The 27,873-nt window shown below is 47.1% G+C and overlaps 1 protein-coding gene across 3 annotated transcripts in view; it reads right to left on the reverse strand.

Annotated features, from left to right (window-relative positions):
- Positions 1 to 27,873, reverse strand: part of LRRC71 (leucine rich repeat containing 71) — a 1,520,862-nt gene that overhangs the window by 762,579 nt on the left and 730,410 nt on the right. For all 3 annotated transcript variants that reach the window (XM_069604555.1, XM_069604558.1, XM_069604556.1), the window contains one exon: positions 7,999 to 8,158. In XM_069604555.1, the coding sequence (XP_069460656.1) occupies positions 7,999 to 8,158 (160 nt within the window). The remainder of the gene's footprint in view (positions 1 to 7,998; positions 8,159 to 27,873) is intronic.

Below are 27,873 nucleotides of genomic sequence, written 5' to 3' on the forward strand. Positions count from 1 at the left end.
CTGCCCTGAGGGACCCTTCTAGACGTGAGTGAGTACAGAAAAGAGAGAAATATAGAAAAGGATGTCTATGTTCCTTGCATCCGAGCGGGGAGGAAGGGTGGGCGCATGTGAATCTAAGCAGATACAACCATCAGAAATGCTTTTACGGTAAGTAATGCATTGTCTTCTGATGTTTGTTAATCTGCTTAGAATCACATGCTGTGCATAGACTAGCGAGCAGTACCCGGAGTTGGCGGTGGGTTATGAGAAGGAACAGTAGAGAAAAGATGTCTTAATACTGCCTGTCCCACCTGGGAGTCAGATCTCGAGTGTGCATCTAGACAGTAGTGTTTTGTAAAGGTGTGCACAGAACTCCAGGTAGCCGCTTTGCAGATGGACTCAAGGGGAACATTTGCAATGAACGCTATGGAAGCCCCAGTGCCTCGAGTGGAATGTGCTCTTGGCTTGAAGCGTAGTTCTCTCTTAGCAAGAGTGTAACAGAGAATGATGCATTGAACAATCCATCTAGATATAGTGGACTTTGAAACTGCATCTCCTTCTCTTCCTGCTGCCACAGAGACAAAGAACTGATTAGTCTTTCTCAGTGGTCTGGTTCTTTCCATGTAGAACATGACAGCTCTGCGTACATCTAGTGTATGCAGACTTTTTTCTCCCAAGCTGGAAGGGTTTTGAAAGAACGTTGGTAGTTCTATTGACTGGTTTACATGAAATTTCGAGATGAATTTTGGTGCAAACCTTGGGTGTGTGCGTAGAACCACCTTATCCTTGTGAACTGTTACGAAGGGGTCTAGTACAGAAAGAGCCTGTAGTTCACTTACTCTCCTAATGGAGGTGATAGCTATTAGGAAAGCAGTCTTAAGAGTGAGGTCTTTAAGAGTTGCCTTGTGCATGGGTTCGAAAGGCGGGCCCATGAGTCTAGAAAGTACCACATTTAAGTCCCATCCGGGAGCTGGGTTAGCTATCGGAGGGTGTATTCTCTTTACCCCCTCCATGAAGGCCTTGATAACTGGTACCTTCCACCACGACACTTTAAGTTGGGAAGTGGTGTATGCAGAAAGTGCCGCTAGGTGGACTTTAATAGAATTGAATACTAGACCCGAGTCCAGTAAATGGGTCAGGTACAGAGCAATTTGTGTGGGAGAGCAGTCAACAGGGTTGATGTTTCTTCCCCTACACCAGATGACAAATCTTTTCCACTTGCTAGAATAGCAGTGGCGAGTATTAGGTTTTCTGGCTTCCCTGAGGATGTCCATACATCTCTGCGGGAGTTGTAAATGTCCGAATTCTATGATCTCAGGAGCCAGGCTGCTAAGTTCATGGTCTGAGGGCATGGGTGCAGTGTCCTGCCCTTGTCCTGTGAAAGCATGTTGTACGGGCAGGGAAGTTTCACTGGGGGAGATAGGGACATCTCCATCAAGTGAGCGAACCATGGCTGCCGGGCCCACATTGGGGCCACTAGTATCATGGTAACCTGTTCCTGGTGCATCTTGTGTACCACTTTGTTGAGAAGGGGAGTCGGGGGAAAGCGGTAAACAAATTTCCCTGACCATTGAATCGACTGACCGATCCCCTTGGACTGGTTCTGGGGGTACCTGGAGGCGTAACTTTGGCATTGTGAGTTCTCCAGAGTTGCGAACAGGTCTATTTCCGGGAACCCCCATTGCGTGAAGACGTCTAAGACGATGTCTTCGTGCAATTGCCATTCGTACTCTTCGGGTAGGGGGAAGTCTCTGCTGAGTTTGTCTGCTAGCAGATTGAGTTCCCCTGGTACATGTTGTGATAGTAGAAACATGTTGTGTTTGAGAGCCCACTTCCATATATTCTGGGACAGCTTAGACAGTCCTGGAGAGTGAGTGCCCCCTTGCTTGTTGAGGTAGTACATGGCTGTGGTGCTGTCTGTGAGGACCATCACTGTCTTTCCTTGTAGGTGTTCCTGAAAGGCTTTCAGTGCTTTGAACACCGCTAGTAGTTCCAGCAGGTTTATATGCTTGGATGCTAAGCTCGGAGTCCACGCTCCGTGAGCAGTCTGATGGGATAGGTGAGCCCCCCATCCTGTAAGGGATGCGTCTGTGGTTAGAGTGGCTTCCACTGCGGGTGTGGCAAAAGTTTTCCCTAATAACAGGTTTTCTTTTGTCCACCACCGTAGCGAGAGAACCAGGGCCTGCGAGACCACCACTAGATCGTCCCATTGTCCGCTGGCCTGACACCACTGGCTGTAGAGCCACTCTTGCATTGGGCGCATGCGCAGGCACGCGTGAGGTACCAAATAAATACATGATGCCATCATCCCTAGCAAGCGCATTGCTTTGCGTACCGTCACCTCTCGACCTGCCACATAATGGGGGATCTGAAACAGCATGTTTTGGACCCTCTCGTTGGAGGGGAAGACGAGGCCGTCCTTTGTTCGAATTAGAGCCCCTAGGAATTGTTTGATTTGGCTGGGGTCTAAGCTGGACTTCTTTTCGTTGATGGAGAAGCCCAGTTGGGACAAAAGGTCTACGGTCTTTTGGGTATTGGAGAAGCATGTTTCGTAAGAATCCCCTGTTATGAGCCAGTCGTCGAGGTAAGGGTAAACCGGGATGGATAACCTGCGTAGGTGGGCCGCTGCCACTGCCAGTACTTTCGTGAATACCCTTGGTGCAGATGCTATCCCGAAGGGTAGTACTCTGAACTGGTAGTGCTTGTTCTCTATCTTGAACCTGAGGTATTTTCTGTGCGCTGGCAACATTAAAATATGAAAGTATGCATCTTTCATGTCTAGTGTTGTCATGTAATCCCCTTGTGATAACAGTGGGATTACTTCCTGCAAGGTCACCATACGAAACTTTTGGGGTTTGACAAACTTGTTCGCTGGGCGCAGATCTAATACAGGGCGCATGGTTAAGTCCTTTTTGGGTACAAGGAAGTAAAGTGAATAAATACCTCCTGTTACCTGAGATAGGGGGACAGCCTCTATAGCTTCTTTTTTCAGTAGCTCTTCTACTTCTTGAAGAAGAATGGTGAGGTGTTCCGGTGTCATGCGTCGGTTCCGTGGGGGTCTGTACTTCGGGGAATCGTTGAATTCGATGCAGTATCCGTGGGCTATGGTGGATAAAACCCAGCGGTCTGAAGTTATTCCCTCCCATGCTGATAGGAACGATGTTAGCCGGCCCCCGACCGGTGATGCATGGGAGGGGACCCGAATGTTCGGGTCATTTGTTGGTATTGGGCGTGGAACCTTTGGGGCTGGAGCCGCGACCTCTTCCTTTGCCACGGCGTTGGCCTCTTTGACTGAACTGGTTGTTACCATGGTTAGAGGGCCAGTTGGTAGCAGAGTAAAATTGCTGTTGGTTTTGCTGGCATTGGCCACGAAAGGAGCGTCTATTGCCATAGCCGCGTCTGTTAGGGGGCCTAGAAATTTGGTCAAGAGTCTTGATGGTATCAAACTCTTTCTTCGCATGTTCTAGGGCCTCATCAACTGCTTTCCCAAACAGATGTGTTTGTTCTATGGGCTTATTTATCAGGGAAGCCTGGGTTTCCGGCTTAAATCCCGAATTGCGCAGCCAGACATGGCGTTTGAGAAGTATTCCCTGAACCAGGGAACGGCCAGCCGTCTCTGCGGCATCTAAGGAGTTCTTTACGATGCCCTGGTTTACAAGAGTTCCCTCTGAGATGGTATCTAACAGGCGCAGTGGTCGAAGTGAGCGGGAGCGGTCGGGAGCGGTGCTCCTATACTTTTTTAAATTACCTTGTACAGCTCCTATACTTTTATTTTAAAAAGAAACCGTTCCGGAATGGTTTTCTTTTAAAATAAAAGTGTAGGAAGAAGTTGAAACCTTCACTTTCAGTGCACTGCACTGAAAGTTCCCTTAAACATCAGGTGCAAGTGTTTTGAGGGGTGTATTGTGTGTGGGAGGGGTTGTGGCAATGGGGCTTGTGGGGAGCAGGGCCAGGCCAGCAGGGAACATAGCTCCACTACTTCTATTCATACACTTCGACCACTGAACAGGCGTGAATGCAGGGGTTCAGGTGCGTCCTCTGCTTCGCTGCGCAGCTTGCTCCACTGTGCATCTGCGTAGCTAGCTAGTAGGGAATTGTTATTTGCAATCCTAGTTGAGAAGGCTGCGGAGGTCGTAATTCTCTTCCCAAGTGCATAGAGCTTCTTGCCCTCTTTGTCAGGTGGTGCCTCACTAGTGGATAGTGGTACCCCCGCTCTTTTTCTTGTATTAGTAACTACAAGGGAGTCCGGAATGGAATGTCCTCTGATGTACAAGGGGTCAGAGGACGAAGGGCTGAAGAGCTTTTCTATCCGAGGGTTGACCCCTCTGACTAATGCAGGATTGGAAAGGGAAGGAGTTATTCTTCTTTTTATAGAAGCCAGGAGCGGAATAGACTGACTAACAGGGGCTTTTTCTTTACTAACTCTTTCTACAAAGTCTATGTCAGGAAGAGTTTCCCCTGTGTCTATTTCAAAATGCGCTGCTGCCTTGCGCAATAGTGCATTAAGTGAAGGTTGGTCATCTATGGGAGAGGTGTTTCCAATAGGTGAATCCTTGGGGGGAGAAGGGTGAAAGGCATCAGGGTCTGAGTGCACTGATGGGGATTGCCAAGGCTGCACTGATGGGGATTGCCAGGGCTGCGAGGTAGCTGTATCTTCTTCAAAAACTCCTGCACTAGTGTAAGGATCTTCTTCAAACCCCTCTTCCTCATGTTCTTCCTCTCCACCCAAACCCTCCTCATCTTCCTGGAGGTATCGCTCCTCTTCAGTGAGGTCATATATGTCTGTAGAAAGGGGAAACAGCCTAGGGATCTTGACCCTAGGGTCATCCTGGGGCCATTCTCTTGGTCTTTTGTGTGTGGGTGGGTTTTGGCTTCCCAAAAACCTTTCCAATTTCTCCATACACGAATGGAGTCTTTCAAGGGTCTCATGGGGGACCCCTGAATAGTCTAGAGGGGGGAAATCAGTGTTTTCACCTTCCAAACGCTTAGAACGCTCCCACAACGTCGAAGAAAGGTTTCCGTCGCCCTCAGAAAAGCCCTCCGGTAGTTCAGAAGTGTCCGTAGATGAAGGGGGCAGTTCCTGGCTACTCTTGTGCTTTTTCAGCGTTTCTATAGTTTTTTGTGCAGTATTCGACGTCTGTTTCGTCGTCCGCTTACGTTTGTCTTCGGAAACAATTCTCGCCAGGCTCTCGACAACGAGTTCGTCAGTAGAGGGTTCTGGTGTCGACGTTGCCTGCGTTACGCGTTGTTTCTCGACGGCCGCTCTATGGAGCGTTACGTCGGATGATTTTGAGGTAGCGCCCGTGTTTGATGAAGGCCCAATCGCTGGTCGCGGCTGCGTTTGCGGGTGGGGCTTGAGACCCTTACGGTCTGAGGTAGACGCCGGAGTGCCCTGCGTCCCCTTCGGCGCTGATGGATCCTTCGTCTTCGACGAAGAAGAGCCGTGGGTTGTGTGCTTAGGCCTATGGGGTCTATGTGCGTCCTTGTCGCCGGGGTGTTCATCCCCATAAGCAGGGCGTGAGCCGAGCCCGTCGGGGCCGGGGACGGACGTCGAGGAGCGCGAGCGCTCCTTCTGGGGGTTAATGACTTCCGTAACGGACGTCGAGTTATCACCCTCCTCGTCACTTTCTGTAACAGCGGCGGCGGGTGAGGAAACTGACTTCGACATAGCATAGTCCGCCCACCTCTTAACTTTTCGTTCTTTAAGAGTTCTTGGTTTCAAGAGCTTACAGGCCGCGCAGCTGTCCTCCTTATGATCGAGGGGCAAGCAACGATAACAGAGCTTGTGTTTATCCTTCCAAGTGTATTTGCCCCTACAGCGTGGGCAAAACTTAAAAGGTGTCCTCTCCATAGCTGAGGCAATAATAACTGGTGATAACAACCCCAAGGGAAGGATAGGGGAGAAAGAAAGACATTCTCAAAGAGAAGATAAAAGTTCGAACCCCCACTCTCCCTACTGTATGTTGGCCGGCGAGGCCAGGCCACGTGTTCGGCAGCGCCGAAGGATCCCCTCCGTCTCTTCCCCTCCGTCGAAAACTTGCTCGGCGGAGAAACAGCTTCACAGCTAACGTCGAGTGGAGGGATCTTTAACAATATAATAAGTATAATTAAGGACCGAGGTCCGTAGTAAGTATTTTGCAATGTCTCTCTAGGAGCTCCGCGTAAGGCGACCAGAAGCTGGGCGGAAAAAAACAATCTGAGGGACCTCGACGCGTGAGGGATTGTGGGTACAACGCACGTCACTATAGGGATAGTGTTACAGACACGCCTTGTCGACGTCCCCTTTTCGACTACAAAAAACAAAATGCAATACTCCGCAGTGACCACTGGATGTCGGACCTATGCACAGCATGTGATTCTAAGCAGATTAACAAACATCAGAAATGAGGTTTCAACCATTCGGGACTCTAGGTTTTACTGAGGCCGTCTGGAATACCTCTTGTCTTGGAAGGGTTACCCTGAGTCCGAGGACTCTTGGGAATCGGCTTCTCAGGTTCATGCCCCTCGGTTACTTGCCAAGTTCCATCGCTTGCATCCAGGGAAGCCCGGTGTTCCACGCACTAGGGGGGGCATACTGTCATCCGCCGCCGCCGCCAGGATTGCCGGTTTCTTCTGCATTGTGGGTGGCGGCACAGGGGCAGTGTTTTTTTAGTACCCTTTCTATGGTCATGGTGTGCGACTCCGTCTTTCAGAGGCGGTGCCCGCCGGGAGCTTAAAGACCTCCTCTCCCCGGCAGACACCGCGTTGCAACCCCAGTCGGATGTTTCCGCTTCTGGGTTTTTCGCTCCTGAGGCTTGGCGCTCTGTTCCTGTTACTGCCCAGCCTCTCTTCCTAGTTCCCTGTCTTTGTCGCTCTTGCGAAGCTTTCCTTCCCTCGCTCCTGTCTTTCTTTCGCTGCCTTCCGGAGGTTTTTTTGTGCTTACCCGGGTCTCGTTTCCTTCCCGGCCTGACCCGCCTCTCCTTCCCTCTCCTCGGATTTCTCTGCTTTCTGTTCATTCTGCTTGTCACCGGTTTCCGGGTTTGTCATCTTTTCTTTCTCTCACCTGCCTGGTTCCAGTGTTCCGCTCTGAGCCGCGGCTCTACCACACCCTTGCCGGTTGTCCTCTGGGCGTTCCTGTCTGGCAGCTGTATTCCTGCTCATCGCTTCTTTCCAGGGATCCGTGCTTACACCTACCAGCACCATTGCCTTTCGATTTGGCCACAATCTCTTATCTACGAAGAGTGAGGAGGAGATTCCACGTAATACGAAGGGTTTTTTCTTCCCCATTGGGTTTTTCCCTTCCTCCGGCTTGATTCCGGAAAGGGAGCCGCAGGACTGCTGTTCCCTAGCAGTCACTGTGGCTTCCTTCCGTGACAAGCACATCCACCCAAGAAAAGAGAAGGACTACTTAACCAGGCGGCACTTACAGACTACCGACAACGATTCCAGCAGCTCAGGTGAGGAGAGTCCAAAAGGAGGGGGAGAAGAGGGAACCAAGGGACCAGAATTACCACACTGTCCTGCATGCACCTGCTCTCAGACCAAGCCCACCCGATGCTGCCGACCATAATCTCCCAACACAACCCCCAGATCCTCTAACACCACTCAATGGCCCCAAGTCTAGTCCCTTGCTACTCTCCCTCCCTCAATCTTCTTACCTGCTCGTCCAGCGCACCCTTGTCCTCTTCCTGGCTCCACACAGTGAATAATGGATCTAGAAAGTGGACTACTTATTCGTTTATCCCATGTTTGCTCCGCGGGCCAGTCGGTAGCCTGTGGATTTAGCTATGTATGTTTAGCAAGCTGGATTCGACAAGTCCATATTCGCCTCATCACCCAATGTCAAGCCATTATTTATTTTAACACGTAATATTGAAAATACATAATGGGTAGCGGCCCAATAATGTCCTCTTGGGGGTTGCATGGCATTTATAAAACACTGTGCATTCAGCCTATATGACAGCTAAATCTTGCAATGGAATTACTGAACCATAATACTGGGTTATCTGTTAAGTATCCTATACATATTTGTGTATATACCTCAGCAATGGAGCCAGCTCCTTTATCACCAATGTGATTATAGCTCAGATTTAGAGACACCAAAGCCTTGTTGGTAATTTTCACGTTCGAAAGCGTTTCTCCAATCAAACTGGCTGCTTCGTCATCTATTTTATTGTTTCGTAGCACCAGATTAGTGATTCTGTGTGAGAAATAAAATATTTAAGATGTTAAAGATGTTATTACATTGACAAAGCAAAAAAATACAAAACAAGCTGCATGATGGAACTGAAATGGTCCTTATTTACTCTGAGATTAACAAACCACTACCCTAAGCCAGTGGTAGCATTCTAGAATAAAGGGCAAAATGTTGCTGGGTCTATTTAAGGAAAAACTGTAAACTGTGTGAGGAATCTGAGGGCATCTTCACTTCTTCCCCCTTAATAGACTCTTCTCAGGTACCAAGGGAAATGCCATCACTACTAGATCCTGACCCTGGGGCGGATATGCGAGGTAGGATCAGCTGGGCGGAGGAGACTTGGGGGGAATGGAAGAGGGATGTCTTTAGGTGAGGCACAGCATCTCCCATTTCCATTCCACAATGAATCTCAGTCCATGAAGCCTTTTATAGGGTATTATCAGACCCCATCCCTTCCTTCTTTACCAAACAAACCTCAGGTAAAGCATCCATATAAAGCAACAGGGAAAAGAAAAAGAAGCAGAACATCTTATGCGCAGACCAGACCCATAATCACCTCTTCTGGGTAGATAAAGAAATAAGCAAAACAAATCCCAACCTTCCACAAGCTTTATAGATTATTACCACTCTACCCCACTGTCACATATTCCACATATATCTAATTCAGGTCCCTTTAAGACTGGGACGAGGAAGATGCGACTGGGAGTGATGCACACTTACACCTATATACACACCACTTTGGTACTGGGACGAGGAAGAGGACTGTACAACACAATTTTCAAAGTCAGGCATGTTCCAGTGCTATAGTAAGTTGGAGCCAGGCAAAGGACTTGCACCTGCAACCCCTTAAGAGGCTACAGGTGAATATAAAAGGGAGGAGAACCCACGTGAGAGAAGGGAACCGCTTGGGAAGCCAGGACGCCATGGAGAAGGCTGGAGATGAGAAGCCGGTGAAAAGGACGCTGGCGGCTGCAGGAGAGCGGGATGGATTCCGAGGGTGGAGAAAGTAGCTAGAGAGTCCAGAGCCTTGCAGGGCTCCGAGCCGTGTGTCCCCAGCTGAAGTGGGGGCGGGGGGGCACAGAAGCTTCCACCTCACTGCAGGAGGTAGCACGAACACCAAGAAGAGGCAACAGCGGCTCGCCAGTGCTCCTGCTGTGAAAGAGGGGCACAGGCGAAAGCAGAAGAGGATTGTGCAAGCACCCAGAGGAGCTGCTGCATACCGATGAGTGGCTGGGAGAGAACACTCGTACCGGGGCGTCCGGGGGCTTAATCTGAGCCAAAGAAATAGGACAAACAAATGAATGCATGTAATGAAGGGGTCTGGAGACCCGATAGACATTGTTAAGTGTTGAGAGAAATACAAGTATTGAATAGCGAACTAAAGAAAAGTTATGCACAAGTGAAATAAAAATATTACACGAATGGAGAGAAAGTGATGTGCATTAACAAACCGAGAGAAATTAAGGAAAAAGCATTTATGAACAATGTGAACGTGAAAAGCCAAGGGAAGACCAGTCATTAGAATTAGTTAAACACATGAAAGGCAAACAAGAAGCACTATTGGTTAGTGTGAAAGTAAGGTCATAACAAGGAGTAAACACAGCGAAGTGAAGTGTGAGAAATATATGTATTGGCAGAGTCAAGAGACTGCCAAGAAGAAACCAGAGTGCATATGAGCTAATGTCACAGGTGCAGAAAGGAAACATTTGGTGGCAAAGTAGCCCAATGAAAACCAGTGAACATTATGAAGTGCCAAGGGTTATCGGTTGTGTCCCCCGTGATGGGTGGGCCGTGTGGTCACAACTGCGCCTAGACTGAGTAGCCCATACTTGGAGTGATATATGTAGACTTGGACTACTTTTGAGAGGCTAGTCGGTCAGGCGACACTTGATTTTGTTAGTCCTACTGCTTTTGAGTTGCTATTAATCCATACATTCTGTCGCGTCTTATCTGAGTTAGGCGGGAAAAGAGTCTGCTCAACCACCTTACAAATAGTATTTTGTCCACATACTCAGAGTGCAAGCAATGCGCCAGACTTATCCAGTTGCGTTACTCAAGTTTTAATTTATGCCTATAGTGATGACACGTGTTTCGGCTACTGAAAGCCTTCTTCAAATCAGGGCTAATAGTACTATCATAAGTAATCACATGACAGTCATTACAATAAATAAGAGGAACAAAAGTAGAAATCAAAATGAAAAAACTAAAAAAAACTAAAAAACACAGAGATTTGGGGTTGGAGAAAGGTCGGATTGGAGGGTGGTTTTTGGAGATTAAGAGTAACAGAACAAAAGACAAAAAACGAATTGTAAGGGTCAAATTACCAGAATGCACAGAGTAGTAAAATATCAATCCATATCACTTTCATATGGAAATGTGTGTTACTGATGTTCTACGTTACCTTTGCAGCGTTGTTAAAGTAGCAAACGTTGTTAGGGCTAAACCACTTTTAAGGGTCCGATCCCTGCGGGTAAATATCATAATTTTGTATTCAGTCTCTATTGCTATCAGAATGTTCGAGTAATTTCAACATTACAGTTTAATAAACCTTTTGTAAAGTAATCCATTTTATCTTGTTTATATTCCATTCATAGTAAGTGCGCGTTCTGTCTTCCCATAGTTACCTTTTATCAAGTTTGTGTCTAATATAGTTCAGGTATTCCAGCTCCCGCGATTTAACATTACCGGAGCTGCAAACAGTTCGTGGTTGGGGTAAATCATGGTAGTTCATACAAAAACAACTGCCACCAGCTATTCTGAGAGGAAAGGGTAACATATGCTGCATGGGTAACTAGACACAGGGGATACTAAGTGACCCCTCCAGCACTCTATTGTAAGATAGGGTGTGCTGGGTCTAGGACTTTACAGGACTAAGTGAAGTCAATTTCACTCCACTGATCTGGGAAACAGTAGTTGATCCCAAAGAAGGTATATAAACCTTGGGAAATCTGGAAGACTTCCTGTGGCACTGCACTGAAGGTGCTTTGTGACACAATTGTAAACGATGATGCCTATGGAGTGTGTTAGACTCCGCAACCAAAAGGAACAAACACAGAAAACACATTGAATTGAAAAGTTCAAAGTCCCAAACTTTAGCAAAAGAGCTGAAGGGCTCTAAGGTGGGAGGAATTGGCACATTTTTGAGAATTCTCCCTAACAGGCAGGAATGGGATGTGGATCAACCGATACAAGTTGGGGAACCTTTAATTTGGAAAATCGAAATCAGAGAGCATTAAGTCCATCAGTTGCTATCGTTAAGCCAAGAGGGGAAGAGTGGAGTAACATCACCTCTCCCAACGGTGAATCCTAAACCCCAGAGACCAATCTAGGCTCTAATCACCTAAACCTTGTACTAAAAGAAAGATGACTGAAAAGAAAAGGTACAGAGTCTTCGCCTCACAAGGCTATACGCCGAGAACCCCTCAAACTTATTTGACTAAACTCTGCCCCCCAGTTCTCAAACAATTTGTACTATATCTAAGATTGAATATCCTCCCCACTGAAGAATTTAGGGTGAACAATGAGTGGGATACCAAATGAGAAGATGGTGTGCCGTTTTTGTAATCAGACAATGGAAACAAGCCGTCACTTTTTATCGGCCTGCCCATCCCTCATGGCATGTTATGTTAAGGGTTATAGCGCAATGGTTAGCTGCATTGACCACATACATTTAGATTAATTTTGGAATACACTATTGACGGCAGAATCAGTGGTCATGATTTCGGCAGCCTACTCCATTTGGAATACGATCAAGTTAAAACAAACCTGAATGGGGTTGGTAGTTCTGTTACTGAGGCCCTTGTATTTGCATGGATGGGGTTGAAATAGTGAGCTTTTTTGATTGAAAGGCTTACACTTGGACTCATTTTAAGATGAATAAGGATGATTTGATATTTATGAATAGTAAAAAATGTATTGTCAAATTTTATCTGTGCAATGTGGTTTTATAACATGAAATTAATGATTTTTAACTGTTTATCATTCTTTATTGCTTAGGGCTTGTTAAAGAGCCAATTGCATAAATAAAAATAAAAAATAAAAATAAAAACTAAGAGAAAGATCTAGACAGGTTGTGTTGTCTACCAGTGGGCTAGGACCTATAGAAGGAAACCAAGAATCGTTCACTCAGTCACATTCCATGATTGTTTTTTTTCCAAACACTAACCCCTCAAGCTATTCTACCTGTTAGGAAGGTTGCAGAGGGCAACGGCTATAACCTCTTCTGCCCCGAAGATTATCTAGTGCATGGAAGAGAGAAAGTGACTGTTTGAAATTGTGAATACACCCCCACCAACTAGTCTCTCTATATCCTACCTTGTGCAGAGAGGGAAAGTTACACATGTTACCCATTCTCTCCCGCAGAGAGGACATTACATTTGTTTTCTTAAATTTCTCTTTAACCCGAGTGAAAATCAAGAGAGGCACAAAAATGGGAAATCTAATATACAAGGTCTTATGGGAGCCACCAACTGGGAAGACTTAGGGAGAGCAAGGAGGGAACAAAGCCCCAGAAATTATTTTGTATCCCTCGACAGAGAAAATTAACTATAAACAGGCCATGGATGCCTCTTTTTTGGATACAATCAAACCTTCCAATCCTTTGACCTCTTTAGAACGTTCCTCTTCTCAGTTAGTAGAACCTGAGACTAGCAAGAATCTTGAACACTCTGAGGTTAGAATTCCCGAATCCAACGAGAAAGATCTCAATCATCATATACCCTTGGTTTCCTTAATACCTTTTATTAAGGCACCCCTAAATGACTGAGCCTGAGGTTGGTGGAAGGAAAAGGGGGAATCTCAGTCCTAGGGGAACCTCTTTGCAGGGACAAGGCCCTAGGGGACCCCAATAAATTACCATCCAACTGACCACCTCTTTCACCTGAACCGGTTGCTATCCCCCTCGTCCAAATAGCACAAATGATGGATCAGGAGACCCTACAGGACAGCCCAACATCTGATTCCAAACTGAAGCAGGCAGGGAGAAAATTACTCCCTGGGTTTCATATCATCCGCTTAGATGAGCCATATCCCTCCTGCTCAGAGTTTTGTTTATTCTGTGGGAATTTGGGTCATATCATGGAGTTCTGTCCCGAGAAATTAGAGGAGTTAATGGCAGCACAAGAGAAGGAAACAAGAGGAAACGGAGATCATCCACCTGTTATAACCCCACCTCTTAACCCCAAACAGAAGTGCTATAAAGACTACAAACACCCCATACAATATTGCCCCTTCAATTACCATTCCATCAGTACCATCATCCAGTAGGGATAAACAAAGTAAGACAGAAAGGATTGAACCACCTTATTCCAGTATTCTTTACACTCAATCTAGTACAATAAAGCCGAACTGTGAAGAGAACCCAGAGGCAGACAACCATAAAAAGAAAAGAACTAAGAATAAAAGACAATTGAACACATTCTCACACAGGAAATACAACCTCCTATAGAGTCCCTGCCATTGGGTCCAACTAGATAGTGGGAGAAATCCAATTTTGTCACCAACAAAATAATACTGAACAGACCTGTCAATGGATGATCTAGTATACTAACAGAAATTACAACTAAAGTAGTAATTACCCTTTTATATAAATGCAGATGATCCAATAACCCTAGATATGGACTGGCTTTTCTGCTTTTGGGAAACACAAAATCTCAGTTCTACCTCTTAAAGTATAATGGGATGTTTTCCTCTCTCTGGATTGTGAAATTATTTACTTAAAATGTGTACATAGAAGAGATGGTGCGTGTGCCTCTTAATTTCAAATAATCAAGGGTCAGCAATATTTGTTTGAAAATGTGCACAGTGCAGAAATGTAGTCTGCTGGTGATAGGACCAGTGCAGTAGGGGAAGACTGAATAATGGATAAGAGAGGCAAGAGCAAAGTCATGGGTTCACAGAGACAAGGTGGTTGCGAGGGTTCTTCATAATAGCCTTTCTAAAAACAAGGTAGGAAATTCCAGAAGCGGCAGGTGCAATAGAGAAGGCATGGTTCCAAGTCTGGCATTGAGGTAGGACTTGAAGAAGCGAACCAAAGGCAGGAAGAGGGGGTTGGTGGGAAAATTAAACCTGGATTTACAGACGACACAGGGGGGCTTGGTGACATGCTTGGTTGATTATGACAAGAGACTTGCCTAGGATTCTGAAAGCCAGTTTAGCTAACCCAATTTAGTCAAATTTGTCTTGACAGTAGCAACAGCACAACACAAAATATGGTGAGAAACCCTGGGGATTCTTGTCACCCAGGGACAGACCAGAACACATAGCGGCCATCCTGGGGCACAAAGGGGGCAGGATTTTGTTAAAAATAAAAACAAGTGAAAAAATGACTACCCCTTGCATGGGTTAGAACCTGTCCACAGGTATGTTTATTAAAAACAACAAAAAAGGGTGGCTGAAGTTTTTTTCTAACGCAATACCACATAATGTCACGGTTGAGAAAATACATGTAGTTTTGTGTCATACATGGTACTGCAAATATTCTGCTGCAAACTCAAATAGATTCCTCCCGGAATATGGACAAGAACCATATTACTACTTCTAATCCCAAATTAAACATCACTGATGTTGACTGGGATAATGGGAACAGGCTTACTCTAAAACTAACAGAAATGTATCTGTAGATATGGAGAGTTGAGGGGATTCACAACCAGTTGCAACCTTCACCCCAGGAAAACACTGCCTACTTTTGATGGGGGAGCACTCTCAACCCCATTATATGAAATGTGAATATTTTAGCTTGAAAACTGAAGGCCAAAGGCTGCAGAACCTGAAAATAGGTCAATTTGTACGAAATCCGTCCCTTAACTCTCACAAAGGAAGTTGTGAACAGTCACAACTGAGCAAAGAAAAGAAGACTGACAACAGAGCTACCGAGAACTAGAAGGACCTAGCCCACACACCCATACCAAATTGGAATTGACAAAAGAAATCTTCCCTCAAGGAAAATAACATCTTGGGTCCTTGTGCATTTCTTTCTCCAGCGATAAGGGAGGATACATTTAATATTTCGTATGTCACATGTGGATATCATCTGAACATAAAAGCATAACAGGAAACCACTCTGAGAGGCTGGAACAAACTTCACAATTGACTCTCTGCAACAAAGGCAGTTTAGATTTAAAAACTTGCTTTAAACTTTTATTTCAGTGGGTAGATGAAACCTGTCCAAATGGTCTGTTCTCACATTGATAAAACTAGCTAGAAGATATGATGGGGTTGGTTGGAACTCGTAAATCTTTGCATTGGTGGATGTGCGTACTTTCTATCTCCTGAATTTCTTGTTCTTAGTTGGCACCTGAAATAAAGACACGAGTTGTGAGTGCCCCTTCCTTGCCTGTATACCCCAACAGACTTTCCCCAAGGTATCACCATACACCTGTGCACACTAGTGAACCATAATTCATCTCTTGGTAAAGATGGAGATGAAGCATGCCCAAAGAGTTGACATCACTCTTTTGCCAACACCGTCAAGCTCACTCTGGCTTTTAAAGTTCTTGCACCAAAATGTTATGTTTCATGCATTAGTCTTATGTGCACCAAGATTAGTTATGTTTCTCCTTTGAGAATCCTGTCACCAAATGTCTGTCTTTGGAGGTAGGATTCCATTCATGGAAAGGGTCAGCTCATGTGGTAAGTAGGAATCCAAAAGCCACTGCTGTTTAACATTCATAGATATATGAAATTAGCCCATGGAAAGCATGCAAGTATTGTATATCCCGAAACGGTGCGTCATGCAGTGATGGGCATCTTGACTTAACTCATCTTCTCTTTTTTCAGGTCATTAACGTTCAAGGAGTAGAGATTTTAGAAGAAGAGGTAGAGTGAAGTCAAGCAAAACTCTGGAATCCTTATGTAATTAAAGGCAGGCTCTGGAAAGCAGGAGCAGTGTAAATGTTGAAAACCATGAACAATGAGTGCTCATGCAAACTGGAAATGGCCTTGTATAGTCTCATGTCTCAAAATGGCTGTTGAGGACACCCCGTGAGACTTTATGGGAGGTTTGGAACGGTCTGCGAGATTACGTAGCCTCCTGTGAGATATAGTTTTCTCAGACGATGTTCTTCTAGTGATGCTGTGACGAATTGGATTGTGCTCCGCAGGGGTACAAGGATGAGTATGGGTAAAATGTCCCACTCAGCCCACATACTTCTACAAACCAAAACACAACACAACCATAAAGGTAAAACAGGGACAGTCAAGAGGTATACCTCCTACGCTTTTTGTGGTAACGTGGGCCGAAGAAAGGCTATGCTCTTAAGAGTGTAGGGAAATATAATTCAAGTAAAGAGGCATATCAAGGCGCCAAGTTAAAAGCAAACGTGTAAACTGTGGCCTGCACAAAGCGTTTGAAAAACATATTTGCAAGGAAAGGGTGCAATATTTTCAAGTCACCTCACATCAAATTACAGTGACAAGGCCCGAGATAAACATCTTAAGTACAAGAAAAAATCCAGGAACTCTTAATAAATAGATAAACTGCTGTGTTTTTGGTGAAAATGTAAAATCTAGAGGCACAGAAAAATGTAACTTTAAAAGTGGCAATTGGCAGAAACCAACTTGAAGCAAGTGCCAGCTATATGTCTGAACTCATAGCTGTTCCAATTCACCTCCCCTAGCATTGAGATGTGCAAACAGATCCCAGGCTTTGTCAAGGAGTTGAAATTCCTGTGAGGCTCAGCCATTAAGATAACGACTGCCCTGCAATAAGGTCAAAGGAAGGCTGAAATTGCAATTAATTCTAAGGGGGCATTTTTATGGATTGCATCAGTGTATGTTGGGATTAGGATAATAAAAAAATAATGGGGGTTCAGCTTGAACAGAGCATCTGTTTTGCCCAGTCTACTATTTCCATCTCCCAGACCTCTCCTGGAGGAAGGAACTGACCAAAAAGGAATGTTATTGAAGATTTGCCAGGCCCTGGAAACAAGAAGAAGAACAGACAGAAGTCGTAAACTCCACGAATTTCAAAGGCTGTACCACTGCCAGGCTGAAGTCATGAAAACATTTTTTTTTTTTATTGTCTTATAACCGAAAATTCGGTTTTTCACAAATACCAAAGTCCAGCCATTACATATGGCCGCAGGCCCGTGATGCTCTCCAGCCCCATTTAAATCCGGCATGGTATCCAGCGCTCCTTGTGTTGATATTTGCGCGTGAGCTGCAGCGCCTGACGAAGGAACGCATCCGGCCTCGGTGGAAGCTCTCCTGGGAGCATTCAGTGCCGGCGGAGCAGAGAATTGGCACGGAGAAGTGGTGCCGATCCTCCCTGAGGAAGAGCGGGGGAGGTGCGGGCCTGCTCGGTACGTGGTGTGCCGTGTCCCCTTGCTGGCTGCGGGTGGCGAGTTCCACGAGCTTGGAAGGCACAGCGGGATAAGCTGTGTTATACTATTACTTCCTGGTCGGCTGGACTGTGGAGCTTGTCGTGGGGCTCCCCTCTTGGGAAAGGTGCGGCGGTTTTGCGTTGGAAGCCTCGGCGGCTGCGGCGCTAAGTGGGCGGCGCGCCTGCTGGTGACGGAGCGGTGGGGAGGTCGACCGCTCTACTATGTCTGGAGCCGCGGATCGTCGCCGCGGCTGGGCGGCGGTGAGTGAAAGTAGGACATATACTGAGTGGCTGCCCGCAGGAACTTTTCAGAGCCGTGGGAGGTGTGGACGTGCATCCGGTGCAGTGGGGTGCCTTGCTGGCCGTGGTGGGGGCGGCCCTCCCCCGGGACCGGTGCAGACGGGGCTTGCTTCAACCAGCGGTGTCGGGGAGTGCTGAGCCCCATAAATCTTCTGATGGAATGGACATTTGTGCTGTGCTTGGGCGCGGTGGTCTACCCATTGAGTCTGCCCTGGGGGGTCTGGGGCGCCTGTGCGCTGTGGCTGGTGCGGCGCACGACCATTTGGCGGTGGTGACCCGAGAGAGCAATACAGATACAGGGCTGGGACAGATCTGTGCAGCTGGTGGCCGCTTCCCCCAGAGGCGACATGTTTTGGGGGCTGCTGCCCTGGGTAATATTTGGTGTACACTATGCCCCATTCGCCTGGAGAAACTCGGTTCAGGGGTACAGTGGATGGGCGTTGCATTCCCCTAGTGCCTGGAGCGGAGGCACCGGACCCTGGTGTCAGTCATAGGGTCTGAACCCGGCCCCTGTGAGGAGAGGGGCGAGAGCTGCAAGGGAGCGACTGGCCGGGTCTGTATGGCCGCGGTTCATTCTGGTGCCCCGCTTCCTTACCACCATGTCTAAGTTGGGGAAGGGGGGTAAGCAACAGTTGAAATTACACTTTGAGGCGCCCACGCAGATCAAGGCTTGTGGAACAATGTCTGACTCGGCTGCATCGACTTCCTCTGGGACGGAGTCGGACCCTGCAGCAGCTTTCCAAGACATTAAGGTAATGCTGATGCAGCTGCAGTTGGGCATACAGTCTTTGGATGGCAAGCTGGACACTCTTGCAAGGTGGATCACATGCAGGTCCGTCTAGACAAGCATGGGGAAAGATTGGGCGAGGCGGAGGGTCGTCTGTCTGGAGTGGAGGATGTGGCAACCTCTGTCTCGGGGGAAATGTTTGTGGTCAGGAAAGCCCTGAAAGAACTTAGGGAGAAGCAAGAAGATTCTGAATCAAGATCTCATCGGAATAATATACTAATTCTTGGCCTGCCGGAGTTGGAGGGCCAGCGAAAGATGGAGTCTCTGGTGGAAGAAATACTACGCGAGGCGCTGGGTCCGGACGGATTTTCTCCGCTGTGCGTTGTGGAGAGAGCGCATAGGATTCCTGGTGGTCGGAGACCGATCCGGGGGCCCCGCCTCGCCCGTTGATAGCCCAGTTACTAAACTATCGGGACAGAGACACGGCACTCCGGAAGGCCAGGGAGAAAGGGTCCGTGTCTTACAAAGAGGATGTCCTCAAATTTTTCCCGGATTTCTCAGATAGGGTGCAGGCTGTTAGGAGAACCTTTTTGGATGTTAAGAAGAGACTGAGGGACAGGGGCCTGAAATATGCAATGCTCTTTCCGGCCAAGCTGCGGGTTGTTTACGAGGGGAAGTTGCTGTTTTTTCAGACTCTGGAGGAGGCCTCCTCGTTTCTTGACGGGATACCCGGCTCTCCCAGGCCATGGCTGAATGATGGGTGACACCGCCTGGGCATAGTGGGGTTCCTTGGTGCTGCAGCTGTCTCCGGTGGTTGGTGGTAACCTAAGTGAGTGACAACTACCTTGGATTGGTGCAATGGAGGGTTGGGCTTGTAGTTGCCCCTTAAGCGAAAGCTGTCCGTATATACACTGTTGATTGTTGGGGGGCTGGACTGTTGGGGGTTCCAGCATGGGTGGGGCGGTGCTTCTGCTGGGGTTGTTGGGGGGTAAGGGGGGTTGGGGGGGCTCATCACCGACAAGTTGGGGGGTTGTTGGTAGGAAGGGGGGCGGGTGGGTGGGTGTGGGGGTTCAGTGGTACACACAGACGGTTGGGATGTATGCGGGGTCAAAGTGGACGCGGGGCGTTATATGTTCTAATGTTTTTGAATGGCGGCAGCAAATTTTATGACCTGGAATGTCAGGGGCCTTAATAGCCTGCCCAAGTGTCGGAAAGTTCTGCAATACCTGGAGCGGCACGGGGTGGGGGTGGTGTTACTCCAGGAGACTCATCTGACGGCAGCGTCTGAATCTAAATTTGGTAAATCCTGGGGGTGCCACAGGTATTTTTCTTCTTTTTCCTCTTATTCCAGGGGTGTGTGTATTTTGGTGCATAGATCAGTGGGATTCCGACTGACCAAATTTCTGAAGTATCAGGAGGGTAGGGCCCTGGTGGTACAAGGGGTCATTCAGGGGAGGCTATATACACTGATATGTTATTACGGTCCCAACCAGGATACGACAGAATCTCTTGATTGGGTGGAGAGGCAGCTTGGGGCACTCCCCGAAGGGGAAATTGTTTGGGCAGGAGATTTCAACTCGGTTTTGGACGTCTCCCTGGACAGGGTGGGCAGTTCGGCACGTCTAGGTAGTAGGCACTCCACTAGAATTCGAGGCATGCTCCCAGTGTGGGATATCAAAGATATTTGGAGGGTGAGAAACCCGGGGATGTATCAATTTACGCATTACTCTGCGCCGCACGGTTCGGCGGCTCGCTTGGACTATTTCCTGGTGTCTAGAGCAATTATAGGCCGGTCTGCGGGGGTAGGTATCTTGGCCCGCACTCTCTCAGATCATGCTTCTGTTTTGCTATCTGTCCGGTTAGAGGGTCCGGACAGGGCGAGGCCTCCTTGCAGATTCAAGAGTGAGGCACTTACGGACGGGGTCTTCAGAGAGGAATTGGCAAAGGCTATAGATACTTATTTTGAGGTCAATGACGGGTCGGTTTCGTCCGCTGGCGTCCTATGGGAAGGATTCAAGTGTGTGATAAGGGGGGATAAGGGGGGAATCCATAGCCAAGGAATCGGGGATTTTGAAGAAGTTACGGGCCATCTGGCTGGTGTAAAAGAGGAACTGAGGGTCTTGCAGGAGAGGGCCCCCATCCCGACTAAACTCCAACAGGGGAATATTAAACAGAAATTGCAGGAGTTCTATACCCTTGTTCAACGGGAGGTTAAATTTATGTGGGATAGGATTGCTCCTAGGAGATACGGAGAGGGGCAGACCCCGGGACGGTCGCTCGCGCGCACCACCCGATTGAGGGACCGGGAGAACAGGGTTACGGTAATTACGGACGAGAGGGGGGTGGATCACTTCGAGGACGAGGGGATAGTTTGTGCATTTCAGGCATCTTACAGCCAGTTGTATTCATCCCACATGTCGGCATCGCAGGCGGACATAGAGGCTTTTCTTGACGATGTGGGGCTGTACTGATGCTCGGAGGAGCAAAGAGAGTGGCTGAATAGGCCAGTGACATTGGAGGAGGTGGTTGAAACCATTAAATTACTACCGGGTGGTAAGTCCCCGGCCCGGACGGCTTTACAGCCGAATTTTATAAGTGTTATGCCGAGAAACTGGCGCCATATCTGCTACGTATGTATCAGGAGTCGGTATCTAAGGGTCGGCTACCGGATTCTCTTTGTGAAGCTGTAGTGGTTATATTGTTGAAACCCAGGAAACCGGAGGAGGGCTGCTCATCGTATCGCCCGATTTCGCTCATCAATCTTGACAATAAGATTTTGGCTAAACTTATAGCAATGAGGCTGGCACCGTTGATGCCAATTATGGTAAGGGCGGATCAGGCAGGGTTTATTCCTGGTAGGTCGACCTCATTTGCGCTGCAGAGGATGTTTGGTCTGATGGCGGCGCTGCCTTCAGATGACCTGGTGGTAGCGGTCCTGCTTGATGCCACTAAGGCATTTGATTCTGTTGAATGGGCGTTTCTTATTTTCGGTTTTGCGTAGAATGGGCTTGGGCAAGTTCTTTCTATCCATGGTGTCACTACTATATACCGATCCGGTAGCTAAGGTACAGGTGAATGGGCTGACCACTGGGGTTGTACCGCTTGAGCGTGGGATGCGCCAGGGCTGCCCGTTGTCCCCCCTACTATTCGCCCTGGCGATAGAGCCTTGCGCTGAAAGGGTCAGGGAGTTTCATCTGCATCGGGGAGTTCAGCTGCATACCCATAAGGTGATCATATCGTTGTATGCAGATGATATGGTCCTGTTCGTTCGGCACCCTGAAATTAATCTAGACCCGATTATGCTGGATCTCCAGAGATTCGGTGAAATATCGGGGCTTTTGATAAACACGAGTAAGTCGGTCATCTTTCTGTTGACGGGGGGGGTGGGCATCTCAATTTCGGGATTCTTGGGGATTCCAGTGGGACTTGCGGAGCACTCGGTATCTGGGGATTACTGTGGCGAGGGAGGAGAAGGTGGTGTATACCGCGAACTATGTGGAGGCACTGGAAGCAGCCAAACGGGCAATGTTAGGATGGACCTCACTCCCGCTTAACCTATATGGTAGGGTCTCGGTGGTCAAGATGGCTATTTTTCCTAAATTTGTGCATCTGTTCCTGAATGCGCCTATAAGGGTACCTCAAATACATCCGTGACCTTCGTTCATCGATAGTGCACTTCATCTGGGCTGGTAAAAAGGCCCGGGTATCCTGGGGGAAGCTTGTGGCGCCGGTTGGGGAGGGAGGTCTGGCGCTGCCTGATTTTGAGTTATATTACACAGTGGCACAGGCTAGCTTTCTCCAGTATTGGTATGGGATGGCGGCAGAGGACAGGCATGTGGAGATTGAAAGGTCAATTGCGTCACCAGTGCTGCTGCGGTCGGTCATCTTGACGGCCCCTGGTCGGACGCAGGTTCCTCGAAACCTGGTGGAGCTTACATGTCGGGCCTGGTCCCTTTTGGGACACGCGCCTGCTGGCGGTGTGCTTTACCTGCCGGCACTCCCCCTTTATTTATCCCCGGTGTTCCCCTGACTAGTGAGGCTTGCTTTGTAGCTATGATGAATTAGGGGTGGTTGGGCTGGGGGATCTGTTTCCGGGTGGGAAGTTCATCTCAATTGATCAGTTGAGGGAGAAAGGGGATCTTTCGGCACTGGATGTGTTTCTGTACCATAGACTGAAGGTGACATTCCAGCGGTTGTTCCCATCTTTCCCCGACCCGCCTCCAGTGGCTGGGATGCTTGATATGGTGGTGGGGGGAGGCATAGGGCGGCGGGTGCTCTCTGAACTGTACGGGTTGGCTCTGAAGGGTAGGTCAGGCAAGGGGATGTCATCTAAGGAGTTGTGGGAGAAATCACTGGGGAGGAACTTACCGTTCAAGGTATGGGAGTACTGTTGTGCAATGACCAAGAATGGGGCGATTAACTCGAATTTCAGGTTGGTCCACTTGCACCAATGTTATTACTCCCCGGCCCAACTAAAGGATTATTTCCCTCAGAGGTCAGGGGCCTGTAACAGATATGGACAAGAAGCGGCAGGATTTCTTCATGTGGCTTGGGAATGTGGGGAGCTGATGTAATTCTGGCAGCAGGTGTTTGTGGTGGTGGGAGATATTGTGGGGCAACGGCTTGTTCCGGACCCCGTGCAGGCGTTGTTGGGGTATACTGAGCGGATTCCTAAGGAGACTAGGAAAATGACAGGTCTTCTCTTCATCCTGGCAAAACGTCGGGTGGCTATGGGATGGGGTAAGAGACGGAGTCCAACAATCGCCCAGTGGTCTAAGGACATATTGTATTGTAATGATATGGAGTCCAGATGGGATGCAATGAGGGGGAAGGGACGGGGTGATACTCAGACGTGGGACGCGTACATGCTATATCTCCTTAACCAGCTGGGGAGGGAGAGGCCTGAATCCCCTGCTATGCGGGGATCCCCTGCCCGGTTTGATCTTGCGGGGGGATCTTCACCTACCCCTTGAGGCTCTCTCCAAAGATTTGGCAACTTGGACTGTACGGCCCTGCTGGCGTGGAGACGCAGGACTATATGAATGTTGGGCTTGGACTTGACTGGACAATGAAGGTTACCTGGGGGTTGGTGTTGATGCCGCTTATGCAGTGTTTAGTTTTTCCGTGTTTCCTTCTTGTGTGTACCGGGAGGGGTGGGATGGGGGGGAGTTACCTGGTTTGTTGTTTGTGTTGATTAAGTGAAATGTCAATAAAGAAAGTTTTAAAAAAAAACAATGCATAACATTTTGAAATACAGATACCAAAAGAAAGGTAACAATAAAGAATAATGATATAAAAAGGGAAAGAAATATTTCCTACTTCCTTCCAACACAAGAAAAGGAAAAACATAATTTGAATCCCCTAATATTTCAACAAAGCCCTGGCCAGATGAATCCGGACGATTGCAGGACACGAATCACATTCATGGTTAATGAGATCTCATGGCCAGCAATTCACCTTTCCCAGAACATAGTTGAAGACAAGTGGTCTGCAGAATCAGTGAAATGGCACAAGTATGTCTGTCTTACATCCAAGGTCCCCCAACAATCTCTCAAAATATGTGCGATGGTCTGCCTACTTGGGTCTTCACAATCGGTGCATAGTTTTTTGGCCTCTCGCCCCGCTCCCAACGGGATAACACTGTCCCAGTATGGATCAAATTGAGGCGAACTTAAGTTTTGTCTCACTTTTCCATCTGGAAATTTCCTTAGATATTTCAAAAGGGAGCCTAACTTTTTAATCACATAAAAAAAATGAAGCAGCTACTGATGATCTGCACATTTGGTCTATCATATTTATCCAATCCATTGTTGCTTGCGCCTGTTTGTCTTCATAGGATTTAATAGAAGCGTTACCATGTCAACACTTTGAGCGCCCGATTCTGAAGGTTAGACAAAAGGTCTGAGCGAGAATGTTTTAAATGTACCTTTATGGCCTCATAGAATGTATTAACCTGTGGTGTCATTATTTGTCGGTAAAGAGATAATAACTTCCAGTCTGCCTGGGACTTAAGAGACCTAAGACCAAGCTCATACATCAGGATTGCCATGGGAAGACTATCCAATAAGCCTGTGATCTTCTTCCAGACGCTACCCTCTAATTTCTGCCAGTTTAAGTCCCATGCTATTGGTTTGGCTTTTAGCCCATATAGAAGTACTGGAATAATTTTTGACCTGTAAAACTTCATCACTGGCAGTATGGAAAACTTAAAGTATTGCCTAAATATTTTCTTCATCTGCGATGTGAGTTGGGATGCTTTACTAATAAAGTCCTGAAAATGTTGTCCCACCTTCGGGACTGCATACAAAGTGTAACCCAAATAGACAATTTCTTCCACCACCGGAATAATTTGTGCTCCTACCGACCAGACAAATTTGCAAGCCTGTTTCTGTTATGGCCGCTCTGGGCAGACGACCGCGGCCATGGTCACTATGGCAACGATGGAGACGGATCTTGTGCATTTACTCTACTTCCAACAATATGGAGAACACCATGAAGAGCAGCGCCCTAGTCGTTCAAACCAGGAAGTACCAGCAAGCTCCGCCCCCTGCTACAGAGAACGGATTTGTCGGCTGCCTCTTTGATTCAGCGCGTTGCTACTGTTAGCAGAGGCCACACTCGTAAATCTGTCACGTTAGACTTGCTTAGTTTCAAATAGGAAGACTTCAGTCTTAAATCTCTTTCAACCATGTCTCCCATTCTCTTTAGTGCCAACGCTCGCCTCGGTCATACTCCTCAGACAAGCTCCTTCAACCTCCAAAGACAGGAAACACTAACTCCCGGTTCAGTACGTCTCCCTCTCTTCCTCCATTAGATCCTTACCTCCACGCACACCCATCGAACACTAATCTGTTTCTTTTCTCATATACAGTCTCCCGGCTCCGGTCGGGACTACATTTCCCATCCTGCAGTGCATTAAGACGGAAGCTAGTCAGTTTGAAGTCCACACTCGGTAGGCTTGTGTAATAAGACCATTCTTTCCATCGCAATTCTCTTATCTTGCTGATACTAACTCTCTCCTCCTGTTTTTCACAACGAACCTAGTCCCTCAAACTCAGCGCTTTCATTTGTCCGGCAGACAGCTGATTAACCGAAGTAAAAGGTACTTAACACTCTAAAAATAGTTTACTCTCCACGTACCCCGTATAAACACTCTGTATTCCTTGTTCCGGACAGATGGAGATTCTGAGTACCTCCCACTGACCCAAGGACGCCGGACACCCGAAACCAAAGCCTTTACTGAAGGAACTCAACTCCTCGACACAACAGGGTTTTTTCCCCAGTGAGGGTTTCCCTGACTTCTTCTCATTCTGCCTATTCCCAGGCGCAGTGAGAGGGGGATAGGTGAGCTTTCTACTCTTCGATAGAAGACAAAGAGTTCAGGTTAATGCACTGCTTTGTTGTTTCCTAAGCTCCACACTAGTGACTGTGTTCTACGGCTACTTAAATTGGGAATATTTACAATAGTCCTGTAGCAATTGTAACAGTTTCCCTTTCCTCCTAAAAATAATTATTTTAGATTTCCCCGGATTGAAGGACAAATCGTTCCTCTTGATATAGGAGTCAAGGGAATTAAGCAGATGCTGGAGCCGCACCTCTGTGTTATCTAACAAGACAACGTCATCTGCATACACTAACCATTTGATCGGGTTGGTACTTATGTTTCCACTAATGCTGCAGATTCTATCTCTGCCCCATGTCTGCCAGGCAGAGATTAAAAACAAAGGGTGTAACCATGCAACTTAGTCGAACGCCCCTCTCTACTTTTATGTAATCGGAGAGTGAGCCCTCTATATTTAATCTTATTCTGACTGTATTACATTCATTTAAAGAGGCCAACATGGAGAGAAGCGGTTTTCGTGCACCCCGGCTTTCTAGTTTTGACCTCAAGCGACCTCAGTTAACCAAATCAAATGTGCTTGAGAGATCAATCCATGCACCGTATAGCACTGGTTCCCCCTTAGTACCAGATTTTTCACTTAGGGTAGCCAGAATTATGCCATTTAATGATGTGGAAAGACCTTTACGAAATCTGGTCTGATGTTTTAACAGGATATAGTTCATTTTTTCCCAGTCTTCTAACTCCCATAGCAAGAGACTGGGAAAAAGCTTACTTTCCACATGCAAGAGTGTTATTGGTCGTTAATTTGTTGGGACCGTACGGTCCACCATCTTAAAAATGGGAATAATGATGGATCGCTTATAAGACGGGGGGAATGGTCTCCACTTCAGGATTTCATTAAACAGCTCCGTTGGTACTCTTGACCACAAATTAGTACTCTTGCCTTTCAAAACCATATAGGTTAACCCATTAGGTATATTAGGGATCTTAAAAGTTCCTGACCCCCTTGGCTTGTGGTATTAAGGGAGAGCTGTCTAACCCAATCAGTTACAGAGAATATGTTAAAGAACAAGATGTTCATTAGTGGGGAGAAGCAAAAATGACTGTATGTACATGTAAAGTGAGAAAGAAATCTGTCTTTTGAATGCCACATTGCTATGTACTATTTTACTCACAATTCTTACAGGGAATGCCATAGCAATTATTTTTTCGTAAAGCATTCAGTTTGGAAATGTCTATTAGATGAACCAAAACAACTGCTCCAATGTGACTTAATTATGCAAATTAGGTCGAATTTGCATTTTGTTGGAGACACAGCACATGCCAGGGATAAATATATCCGAGCAGCCGCAGTGATGAGCCTGTAACTTTGAGATGGGAAAATAATTTGTATATGAATGTAGAAGTGAGTTAAATGGAAAAATATGTAACTTATTAACCAATTATACTATCATCATGATCATCATGAGAATTGTGGCGTTTGATTCGTGTCAGAGAGAGAAATCTGGCGAGCCGATTAGTAAAGTGGTAATTTGTGGAATTTACTATTTCAAATGTTACAATGTTTAATGCAATAAATCCCTGCAATGAAATTACATTAAATGAGATGGAAACTGGGTGTAAAAGGTACTCCCATCAGACTGCCCCCTTCATTAATATGTCCAATGACCGCAGAGGGGTAGGTCTACTGTGATGTCACTTTTGGAACACTATCCAATCACATACATTGAACAATCAGATTGGGGAGGATTTATACACACCTCATAAGGGTTGTGTTGTGGGTCTATACAAGATTCAACTGACTCATTAGGGGACACACCAACAGACTCACTCACTCACTGACTGACTGACGGAGAGGAAGAATTGATAACAAAAAGCAGAAGCAAGAGATTGCTCTCCTTTTGGACAGATTGATAGATTATTAGCAGAGACTAAATGAGGCCTACCAGGAGTTAAAGCCTCAGGCCTTCTTCAGTTTAAGAAATGGCAGACATGCTGTGGAGGTGAGCTGATCCCATCTTGCTGACTGA

This window comes from Ambystoma mexicanum, chromosome 1p, assembly GCF_040938575.1.
Source record: "Ambystoma mexicanum isolate Mex_15411 chromosome 1p, UKY_AmexF1_1, whole genome shotgun sequence".
Classification (NCBI taxonomy): Eukaryota; Metazoa; Chordata; class Amphibia; order Caudata; family Ambystomatidae; genus Ambystoma; species Ambystoma mexicanum.